This window comes from Lissotriton vulgaris, chromosome 2_1, assembly GCF_964263255.1.
Source record: "Lissotriton vulgaris chromosome 2_1, aLisVul1.2, whole genome shotgun sequence".
Lineage (NCBI taxonomy): Eukaryota > Metazoa > Chordata > Amphibia > Caudata > Salamandridae > Lissotriton > Lissotriton vulgaris.
In genome coordinates, this window is record NC_141687.1 from 791,785,369 (window position 1) to 791,797,880 (window position 12,512).

At 40.9% G+C, this 12,512-nt stretch overlaps 1 protein-coding gene across 1 annotated transcript in view; it reads right to left on the bottom strand.

The window, feature by feature from the left end:
- The window catches only part of CIRSR (corepressor of RBPJ and splicing regulator), a 197,100-nt gene that overhangs the window by 49,237 nt on the left and 135,351 nt on the right, over positions 1-12,512 (bottom strand). Inside the window, exon 6 of the mRNA XM_086956153.1 lies at positions 1,526-1,643. Coding sequence (XP_086812279.1) covers positions 1,526-1,643 — 118 coding nt within the window. The remainder of the gene's footprint in view (positions 1-1,525; positions 1,644-12,512) is intronic.

Consider the following 12,512-nt stretch of genomic DNA (forward strand, 5'->3'; position numbering starts at 1 on the left):
TTTACTAGGTATGACATTTGCAAAATGAAACATAGCCAGAAACTGGGGCTCAGGATCACCGCCTACATTGCAGCAATGGGGAACGGACATGGACATGGCTATGGTTGCAGAAAGAGCGGTATATACTCACAGAGGCTGCTCCAAAAAGTTGTCCAAAATATGGGGAAGATGGAATGAGTCCCGGGGGAACATCTGCGATCCGCCTCATGCACCCGGGGTCCCAGATGACAGCTCGTGAGTGGTGGAAAGCCCAGATGTGAAGACAGTGTGAAGACAGGGTACGAGGCCCCAACTGAGGGGGGATTGCGCAGAGACCAACGTTCCCTGAACTATTGTTGTATTGTTGGGACATGATGGGCTGACGTGTATGTAATGAAATATTGAGTGCTTTGATTAATTACGACTGGAGATGATTATAGTTTAAAGACGTTTATGGAAATGTGCTTGTATGATTAAGAAATGTCAATAAAGATTGTATAATATGAAAAAAAAAAAAAAAAAAAAACAAAGTGATGGAAGCAATGCCAGGTCTGGTGGCTTAGTGGACTAATGCATCTACTGCAGGGCCTGTGTTCAACCTCATTGTCACAGGTTCAATTCCCAGCGGGTCCACTCAGCCTTTCATCCTTACTGAGGTCGATAAAATGTGTACTATTGAGTTGGGTAACAAACATCTGTTATTCAGTGCCTAGATGCCCCTTTGTGGGTGAAGGTGCGCTTTACAAATGCACGTTATGTTATGTTATGTAATGCTTGAATTAATAGCAGCCTATGGCGAGCCGTCGGGCCACATTCCAATGCATCTTTTTTTGTCCACCATGCAACTTCAGTTTGGATCCAGCGACATGCAAATCACTTTTGAATATTCTTCTCATAGAACAGTCCAGCCTGAACTGCCAGGCCACGTCATTCTTGAACCGGAACACAAGCAACCCAGGACTGGTTTCGCCCTTATTATGGGCTCACTAGCCAGGTATAGCGTGAATGAGCACATGACCCAAGTCTGGGCACACCAGTCACATGTAGGGCATCAAAAAACAAAGTGATGGATGGAATGCTTGAATGGATCTCAGCCACTGGCAATCAGTCCGAGTAATTACCAGTGACTGAGATGAATTCAAGCTTTTTTTCATTACTTTTTGTATACTTCAGTAATAATGTTTCAATATTCACTATTATTGTAATAAAAAAAATAATGGAGTATAATTATATGGAATATGGCCTTTCATGGCAGCTTAGGTAGGTAAAAAATGCTTTTAAATGAATGTTGTGTGCATGCTAGTGTGTGTGTGTGTGTTTATGTCAGAAAGTGTGTGTAGTGTATGTGTCTGTGTGAGCAAGTGTGTGTGAGTGAAATTGAAGATCAAAGGGAGTGTGATGTCACTTCCACAACCCCTGGCATTGTGGTTTTTGACGCTTATTTATGCGGTGTAAATCGTTGTGTTTTCAAAATTGACAAAGTACTCAACATGATCGTTTTAAGATTAATTTAAACCAATAAAAATCTGTAACATTTTGTGCCTACCTGATCCATCGGTGGAAACAGAACTTGCATTAATTCCTGAAAGACCGAATAACGGGCACTCTCGGTCTGTGTTTACATGGCCCCACTTATGGCATTTAATACACCTGACATTTCGCACCTAAGGAGGAAACATAACACAGAGGGTATGACGAAAAAAGGTTTTTTTTCTAACATAAAATAGATTATTTACAGTTCAGCATTTCACACAAAATAACGAAGAAGCAGTAGGTCCAGCAAGTCCCAACCCCATAGGAAAAACTCCCAAATGAGGCCTAAATCAAACGAGCATGTTGATTACTGCTTAGGACAGCCTGCTACCCTGCACCAAACATGTTTGTAACACATTTACCAGTGCCCACAAACGTGGGTGATGTGTACGACGAGGAAATCAATTTCCTATAAAAATTCTGCCTGTTTATGCTTATTCGTTTAATTCCCATCTGGGCAAGCCCAAAGGTTTAAGCAGTTGTTTAGATCTGCTGCGTTTTTCAGATCAATCATGAGCAATGAAATATCGGTAATTACTAACGTTGAGGCAATGAGTGGTATCACATAAAATAATGCCCCCCTCCTCTGCCACCCGCAAAATGTGGAGAGGGGCCCCCCGAGTCTCCGATATCTCACAGATGTAGACTAGACTTCTTCTAAATGGGATCCACTAGAGGTTAGGAGGTACCAGAAGGGCTGGAGGCCTTCCTGCATCGCAGGAGCTGCAAAGCCTCTGCTTTTAGTTTAGATTCTGCTTTGTCTTTTTACCTTTTCTCCTGTCTGATGTTTAGATTCGAGTGCAGGGACACACAGTTTGGTGTAACCAGTCACTCTACAAATGGTATTTGATGTGTTATTCGTACTCAGTAAGGATTCCAACATGCACTTTGTCACTCACTCTAGCACTGGGTTTCCACCTTTCCAAGAGAAACGGTACATCTATTTGTTATTGTTTTAACAGTCTGTAAAGGCCGTTATTCACTTTAATTATTAGCCAGTCAATGCAGATCTAGGACACATTTAAAAGTACTTATTATTTATATTTGCTGTTTGAAGTATGTACTGATAAGGGTTAAAAATACCGGCTTTAGGTAATTTTGCTGACTTTTGTATCGACTGGGACATTAAAATACCGGTGGCAACCCTACTCTAGCAGTCATGCAACCATTCATCCACTGAAATCAAACTAGCATTCACCCTCTTACACAACCACAATAAAACACACATACACTCAACAGCAGATGTATGGTAACTTAAAAGAATAAAAGAAGGAACAAAACATGCTGCTGCCTAAATATGGTATGCACATGCTTCTATAAGAAAAATATTAGTTCAAAACCAAGTTCCTGACATTTTTTAAACAAAAGCTAAGATCTTATTACTATATTTAACTATAACGTCACTTTAGCTATTTCTTTCTGCGAATTATTGTGTTTTTTTTTATCCTATTCAGTGAACACCCACGCTGCGCATGGCCTTTGGCAGTGCGCAGCAGGAGTTTGGAAGCGGGCCTGGCTTTTGGTCAGGCATTGCGCCCAACACGGCTTCGGGAGCCCAAGTCCCAGCTATTGACCGAGGGCCTTGACTTGTGTTCTGCGTACTAACACCCAACCGTGCATTGGCACATAATCTTTGGCTGTGCGCAATGGTGGGATGGCCACAGGGCCTGGCCTCTAGCCTGGACATGCAATTAATCCACCTGAGCTTGCCAAACACCCTGCTACGGAGAGCTTTCAGCCATCAAATGGAGGGGGTTGTACACCTCCACCCAACCTCACCAAGCACGTACCACCCACATTTTCTGTCTTTTAAATATTTACTTTTTGATACGTGATACCCACCACACAAGTTTCAACCCCTTGCTACCTCGGTACCATGCAAACTTCCTTGGCAAAGCTTGCATGACACCACAGTACCATGGGATTACAGCTTGAGCAGTGACTCCCACTGGAACACCCCAGTAACTTACTTGAGGTCCCCAATGGGTCTTATGGGAGTACCAAGATACCTACGGTACGAAAAAATAAATAATTTTGCCCCTTAGGGGTCAACTGTGGACCTCCCCCCACCCCCACACAAGTGCATGCAGGTCAGTGTGTCCCAACCCAGTCCCCTTGTACCCTATTTTCAAAACTTTTTCAGGACATAGGGACAAAGTCCCCAAAATATGTAACGCCACTTGAAACATTTTCTTCTCGGTTATGGACAGCTAATCGGATTGGTGCAATACTGAAATGGCCACCAGGATAAAAAAGCTCAATCAGTGAACCAGAAGGTTCTATTTTTTAAATTTTCTGTATCTTGGAACTCCTGTGGATTCTGTACCTTGGAACTCTTGTGGGACCAACCATTCAGATATACCAACTTTTTTAACCACTTCAAGCAAAACCCAAGCACTCAGGTTAGTTTTTTTGTTTTAAAACTGTAATTTATTTTATTATTAAAAGACCAACATATGACACCTCTTTAACTCCGCTTTAACCTTTGCTTTTCTAAGTATATTCTATGAAAAATAAAAATCATACTATCTTACATACATCCAACACCACTTTAACCTTTGTTGTGAACTTCTATGTATTTTATCTCATAAAGTAATATATTATTATGATATGTCTGCGGCCAACCTCCTTTGGCCATATGCAACAGGGTCGGTATTGGGGAGGGGGAAAGGTGGTGGGGTTAGGGGGTTGACTATCCCCCGCTGCACAAGGACTAGATATTTATTATCTGTAAAATGACCTAACAGATTTACACTAAATCACAAAAAGCAAGCTTTCTGAGTAAAGATCTAGCTTTGGTGTAATTCTGTTCAGCCGCTTTTACGCTATCATTGTCCAATTTTCTCTATGGATACTGCATGGGGGAAAAACTGTTTTTATGACTTCCCCCTTTTTTCAGCCCTGCTTGATGGATTACCCTGAAACTTTCAAGGAAGGAGATGAGCTGGATGAATTTTTATTTGGTAAAGTTTTGCGACAATTCGTCAAACAACACAGGAGTTGTTAGTAAACACAAAAATGCTCTTCATATGGAAACAACGAAGTATGTATAACTAGACAGTGGTATTTGTGTGTATGTGTGTGTGTGTGTGTGTGTGTGTGAGAGAGAGAGAGTGTGTATATAATAAAAAAAATAAAGTTAAAGGGATATTATAATTAGGAGAAAATGTCAGTTAAAACATACCATTTTAATATCATCCAAAAATATACAAAGATATTGATTTTTCATATAGAGTTTAAAGTGGTAAATGTTAAATATTTTAATATATACATTTAATATGATGTATATTAAATAAATTCCACTGATATTTAATACAATAGATCTACATTATATAAATACTCAAACACACACATATATATGTGTGTATAGGTGTTTATATAAATATATATAGTGCAACAATTAATAATAATATTTACATTACATTATATACATTTTTTTAACATTTGAGAATACTATGCAAACATACATGTATATGTATGTGTATGTGTATACACATACACATACCCACATATATCTATCTATCTATCTATCTATCTATCTATCTATCTATCTATCTATCGAAAAAAACACGATCAAGTCATGATTGGTGTAATATATGAGGTTATAATCAGTGCATTGTGGGGGTGTAAGTTATAGAGAGCTCAGGTAACTAGAATTGCTGACTTTCTATGGTTTTGTGCGTGTGAAATCTGAGCCCAACTATAACGTCCCTGTAACCTTTGTTTGTTTTTAGTGAATTTCCCAACTGTAACCTGTAACCTTTGCGAGTGGGTGTGTGAGTGGCTGAATAAGTCAGTCAGAGGGTGTGTGAGTGGCTGGGTGGGTGGGTGTGTGAGTGGCTGTATGGATGTGAGTGGCTGTATGGGTGTGAGTGGCTGTATGGGTGTGAGTGGCTGTATGGGTGTGAGTGGCTGTATGGATGTGATAATGGCTGTATGGATGTGATAATGGATGTGATAATGGCTGTATGGATGTTATAATGGCTGTATGGGTGTGTGAATGCTGTCTGGGTGTGTGAGTGGGTGTGTGAGTGGCTGTATGGGTGTGCGAGTGGCTGAATGGGTGTGTGAGTGGCTGAATGGGTGTGTGAGTGGCTGAATGGGTGTGTGAGTGGCTGAATGGGTGTGTGACTGGGTGTGAGTGTGGCTGTATAGGACAGTGAGTGGGTGTGCGAGTGGCTGTATTGTAGTGTAGTTCCTATATTCCCAATAGGCTCTGCGCATTGGAATAACATAAACGATAGTTTAGACGTAGGACTGAGGTCGACTAGGTCTCTATTGAATATGTTAGACTTAATTATGAATGCCAGCTAGCTCAGAGGTCACTAGAAACTTTCTCGAGTGAACAGGAATGAGTTAACTTTCCTGAATAGACAAGAAGGGATTAGCTTCTGACAACCACATAAACATGACAACTTTGCTCCCTCCAGAATAAGGAGTATATCTCCAGATTCGTGTGAAAACAATAGATAGCTGTTTCACTCAGTCAATCGGGCATGCTTAGTTTCACCAGAGTGCAGCGAAATAGAGAGACGGCGTTTTCAATAAAAGTTGTTATTTATTGAGCAGTCCTCTTTCTCATGCAAGAGAAGTGAATTGCCACAATTGCATTTCTTGTCATAAAGTAAAGTGCGTACAGTAAAAGGAGTATTATGAAATAAGACTGTAAAAGCATTTATATGGTTTCTGAGCCATATGATACTTAAAACGGATAAAATATATACAATACATACAATGATAAAAGATGACTAAATGTACTCAACTGGTGCTTCTAAAATACGCCTACCCCGGTGTACCTAACCTAAGCCTAGTACGTGGGAAGGAGTAAGTGAGCTGCAGTTTAAGTTAAGTTAGTTTTGCCAAGAATCTGAATCAAGAATTCCCTGAGGATCTAATCAGCTCCGTACCTTGGTTTTAGAATGAAGGAGGTCTTGTATCTCTTTCTCAGGACTCGATCTCCCAGCAACCCGCAAGGGTGACTGGAAAAACTAGAGCTGGATTTCTCGGCAGGAGAATAGACAGCGTCTCTCTCAGTGCGTCAAATGGGAGGGTCGGCTTCCTTCGGCACTCGCATCAGCTGGGCTTTGGGTAAGTAGATAGCCGCTCTGCTCCAAACCACCGTGTGTTGCTTAAAGCAAATGCTGGTATATTTATACCTGGAAGGTGCCGAGTTTGACGTAAGGTTGGACATAAGACGTCACTAAGAACTGTCACTAAGAACTGTCAGTTCTTTCAGGACTCTCAGGAGTTCTAGAACAAATCAAAACAGAAGCAGGGGGAATTCCCGGGCTGCTGGAGGCTTGGTTTGTTTAAAGACGCGTTGTACTTTCTAGGAGTCTAGGGAAGTAGCCTTGCCGTATTTGGACTGCATTGGCTATGACTAAATATGGATATGATTCTTATGCCTTTATAAGGATATCATTTGTTTTAACCACATAAGGGCATGAATCGGGAATATTTAATTAGGGTCCTAGATACGTTCACAACACCCACTCCACGTATAATGTCCATCATTACCAAATACTAAGCAATATATAAACATATAAGTATGCATGTGTTTTCCAGCCCACCCCAAAATACATAAAATGCATTTGAAATGGTATAAATACACGAAAATAAGTATTATACTGTACGTTTTCAAGCAGTGGTATCATTCAGAAAATGCATAGTTTTTGTTCATTTAGAATGTTGACTGAATGAATCAGGAAAATTACGTTTATGAAATGGCTCTTAATACAGAAGAGAAGGTCGAGACCATTTCACCACATATTGTACATGTGCTAGAGGCTGATTCAAAATAATGTCTCTAGAGTCTCTAAAAATAGAAGTTCTGTTCTCTATGAATAGTTCTACTTTAAGCAGAGTACCATGTGCCAAAAAAAGGTAAATATTTTGGGAACTGGAAAAAAATAATTTCGCTTTCGGGAAGAAAATAGTTTTTTAGAAGTGCTGTTTATCAAAACTGAAGGCCGAATTCAAAGTTCAGGGGACGCTGTGTGCTCGCTATTTCAAATATTATTCCCGTTGTTAGGCGAGAACAGTGCCTCAGATAGGCCGGCAAAAAATTTGTCTACAACAGTAGGTGAAAGTTGGGCCAAATCAGAGAAATCGGAAATAGTGCATACATGCGATGCATTGCCATCATCGGTGTTTAGATCAGCAATGGTCACAGAAGGTTGTACCTGTGTGGTACCGCTTTCATCTCGTACTTCACCGCCACCTAATTGTAATGGTGAAGTCTCAACGAATGCCGTCATCAGAATAGGTAGCCGCTGGGGAAAACACGTTGCATGAGCCGTTACCGAACCAAGCAAAGCATCAATATCCATTGGTACTGCTGATGGTAGTGTAAGACAGACGTCCAACACGCATTCTTCTCTGCATAGCAGACATCGAAGCACAGGTAAGATGCAATCTTGCCAGATTGGTCTGAATGAAAGAAACCAGGTAGTATTCAGATCTCTTAGCCGGGCCAATCCAAGGACTTTAGTGATACGTTCTTGGTATCGTATTGCTAGATCGTTTCTTCCATCGTAGCCTCAGTTTTTTCTGTGACTTGGCTTGCCATATCGGAGCAGAAGGAACAAAAATAAAATTCCTGCTACGAGTCCCAAAATAAGAGGCAGGGCACCGAAAAAAGAATGCACAAAATTCGGGAAGATGCCCGGAACTGTTTCAAAGGGTGCTAACAGTTCCGAAAAAATTGTCTTAAATACATGTGCGATGCCACTGGTATCTGGCATGTTTAAGATTTGGCTTAACATTTCTACGAAATGCACGGGGCAATTTGTCGATAATAGGGTATGTATCTCTGCCACTGTCCATGCAACTTGCAGATCATACGTCTCTTTGGACGAGGTGAAAGACACAGTTGTCTGTAAAAGAATAGACTTCATTCTGCTTAAAGTATCAATTCGAATAGAAGAGATATTCACAGAAGGCCATATTGCTGCCTCCATGTCTGGATTGCTGTTTGGATACAATACTTGCATACAACAAATGACCCTGGAAGTAACGCTCACGAGATAGGCTTTTCCTGGCATCATGCCACAACAGCTGTGGTCACTTATTATAACGTAGATACCGTTGGAAAGTTGTCTGAAAAAGGGCTCCATCTGTGTAGCAGGGGTGCCGTGCAGATGACATTAAAGGTTGTTTGATGAACCTTCACAGGCTCCATGCAAGTTAATACCTTGACACAGAAGTGTACCCCTTAGTGATTTTTTACAATTGTTACCACTAAGAAATACCTCTTTTTCCCCTCACTATAACATCTATGTGTATAAGGCAAATTCCAGGTTGACTTGATGTATCCTTTACCCAACCTTTCATACAGGCCTGCTGGTATATACTTTTGGCAGTATTGAAACTGAAACGTTGTTATCGGGGTTGTAATGGTGCCATGTATTATCCATTCAATGACCGGTCGTTCTGACATTGTCAATGGTAATTTTTCTAGTTTTTCAATGCTCAGCACCGTATAGTCTGCTCCTTTTTGTGCCAACGAGATTTGTCTATCAGTAAGGTTAAAGATAGAAAATAATGACGTTGTGTTGATTAGACGCCATGGCACGTAGCCTGAACGGAGGTTTTGTAACGTCCGGCCTAGCTGTACAATAGAACGCAGTTGGGATTGACCATGTTGTAACATTAGCATATCTTGTTCTATTATATCAATAGCAGATGATACAATGCTGTCCAGTGAATATATTCTGGAGGACAGAGTCGTTAACCCATTGTCCACTACAGAAAGTGATTTTTCCAAATGAATACGATCAATTTCTCGTATTTTTTCTGCAGTTTCAATTTGTGTTACTTTCCAAGCTTCATTGTAAACTGCGTATATACCGGCGTATAGGAAACGTTTTTGACGCTGTTTGCGTGGTCCCATTATGAAATCTCGCAAGTCAGCACCTTCTTTAAGTAAAGTTAAGTGTTGCTTAATTTGGGGTAGTGTGGATTTCTGTAGCCATTAGAGGCATAGTTTTCCTACACTATATGTTGTAATTATCCCTGGATGTTGTCTCTGGAAATATCTTGGGTCTGGCCTGTTCTATTTGAACCCCTGTGTTTTGTTCAGGAATCTATCTTGACAGTTATTAGTGTCTGTGGGCCAGATCAACCATTTGTTCCAATCAGGAATAGTTCTGTTTTGTTTTAAAATATGGGACAAGTCTAACCCCTCATCTGTAGTTTTATCAGGCATAGGCTGTGGTATATACGGGTTGTTTAAATCTTTTATCTTGGCTAGGCCAAGACAGGTTGTCTGTCATTCAGGAACATTATTTGTTCTGGGATCATGCAGGCTCTAAATAATGATTCTAAACCTTGTACCTGCCACACTTTTGTACCCCAGATGGTTTTTGTTTCAATGTTATTTTTCCAAAATTCAAAACCAAATGTAGACATTTTTTCATAACATTTTTCAGAATAAATCAGTTTAGTATATGTCAACATGTTTTTCATTCCGGTCTTATTTAACATTTTGAAATGAAAAGTTTCTGGATTAGTGATATTAAACACTGAGAAGTATGGGAATTTTTCATAAAATGTTTTTGAACTGCCTTTTGGCGGAGTTGGACAATGTTCCCACTGATTATAACTGAAAACATTTCTAGGATTAGCAGATTTATGCAGATAATGATGCCCAAAGTGATTGAAGCAATACATTTCTTCATAATTCGAAGAACCCTGTAAATAATCATGTTCTGTAAATTTTGCTGACATTTCTAAATCTGACATCATATTATTAATATTTTCAAAGTCCCAATCTACAGAGAAAGTACTAGGTGATACAAAGTCACTTAAAGAGATCTTGAATTGATGTGGATATCTCAAAAGCTCAACCGGGCCATAGATTTCATAATCAGTTTTGTCCCATGCTATACCCCCAGGTATAGGATTTGCTGTGATGTTCACTGATGATAGTTCTCGTTTTTTGATGTGAGAAGATCTGTGTGGTTTCAGGACCAAGTTGATGTTCTGACTTGCTGTGTCCATTGTACTATATTTTCCATCAATAAATCTACCCAAACTTAAAACCAAGATGAGCCACAGAAGGAGGGAAAGTACGCCTAACACAATCCATAATTCAATCCATGGTGAAATCAGATATGTTTCTCCAAGTTGATGAAAGAGCTCTGTAATTTTCTTTTTGAAAGTTTTGTTGGCTGGCTTGTCTCCATGTTCACTTGGATCATCAGAAAAGTCATCGAAGTTGATAAAGTAGCCAGATGCAGTTCTGTCAATTGGTGGAATTGCTTCTGGATTTTCATTTATCTTTGGATATGTATGTTCAGTTTCTACATCATTGTAGACAGGTGTTTATTGACGAACTGTTGCAATTTGGTTTTCAAAAGGCACAAGTTCCATGGCTTTGTTGCATAGTCCTTTTTTATTCACTGCAGGTTTATTAAATGTGATTAGTCTCTCAGTTGGAACCTCTTGGATTGTAGCAAGATTTGGTCTTCTGCTATTTCGTGGAGAAGTGTGGCTCAGGGGTTAGAGGCGACAGACCCGGAAGCTGAGATCGGCCCTGGACCAGGGTTCAATTCCCCGCCTCGGCGGGTCTTGGGCTCAAAAATTCCACGGACTCGATAATTCTCGCTCCGGTGCCTTCTCGACTCACGGGTTCACACTCTGCGACTCTGGGCAATAGCTTGCTTAATCTCCACAACGGCCCCTCGCGGCGGGATGCCTGGCTTTCACCTTGTGGATACCCTGCCGAGGGTTATCTCACAGGGGAATACCAGGACGGGTTCCCTAAGCAAGCGCCGGGAAACCCTTTGTGGGTAGCTGTGCGCTATATAAGCTCAAATACATTTACATTTACATTCTTGGGAGTCCACTGGGCCTACTACTTATGATTGGCCACATGATTGTGGTTTTACCAGGTCGATTGATACAACTCGGTTCTCCTTTTTACCAGCAAGGGGCGGTAGTACTACTGATCTTGTTTCGCTGACAGCTAAGACAGGTACTGCTTTTCTGTAAGAAGGCCCAAATTCCTTTTTCACCGCGATCTTTTCTCTGACCAGATCCCCAATCTTTGGAATCCAGACAGGTCTTGCTGGGACAGGTGGTTTTTCTTCAGTGGTCGTTGGCTTTAGCTTTGTGTTACTTAGAATTCTTCTTGTTTCATTCAAGTCCTGTAAAACAGCCAAACGATCTTTGATATCAAAAGCTTTTTGTTTCACCACTGAAGTGTGACAATCGAGATCATGAATGATCATTCTTGTACCAAACAAAAGTTCGTACGGAGTGATACCTCCTAGAGAATTTCTTGGCAGATTATTAAGACTATGTTGGACACTTATTAGATGTTTGACCCACCCGTCACCCGAACCTAATACCCTCGCTGTTATAGATTGCTTTATGTCACGGTTTTTTCTCTCCACTACCGCATTTCCCTCGGGATGGAATGGACTAGAATACCGCAATGCAATGCCCGTGCTGGCCATGGCCTCCTTGTAAGCCCGAGAGCTAAACGCAGGGCCCTGGTCAGAATGTAGCATGCCAATTGCGTATGTGCCGATAAAGACTCGCAAATCTTTTATAACAGTTCTGGCGCAGCCGAGCGCTGGGGCCACATCCAAATGAATCTCGTCTTAATATTTATGGGACCGCATTTGTCCGGTCGGACGCCTGCGTATAGATAGTCTAATGCTGTCTAATAAAGGTGTCTCAGCTGGTCTTCCTGTGTTAGAGTGAGATATCTGGTCCGGTTCATAACTGCGATCTCTTTTGCAGTCCTGACACTCCATTGCAAAGTTATAAACTTGCACGCTCATTCCCGGCCACCAGAATCGTGATTGTAATTCTATTAGAGATTTCAGGATCTCTTGGTGCCTCAGACCCAATCCCATGTGTGCTTCTTGAATCAAGAAGACTCTCCGGTTCGTGTTTGGAATTACTCTATCCCCCACTCCAGGGATTTGAGCAAAAGGAACGGAGTTCGCATCAATTATGTATGTATTTCCGAGTGGATAATTTAGAGGTAA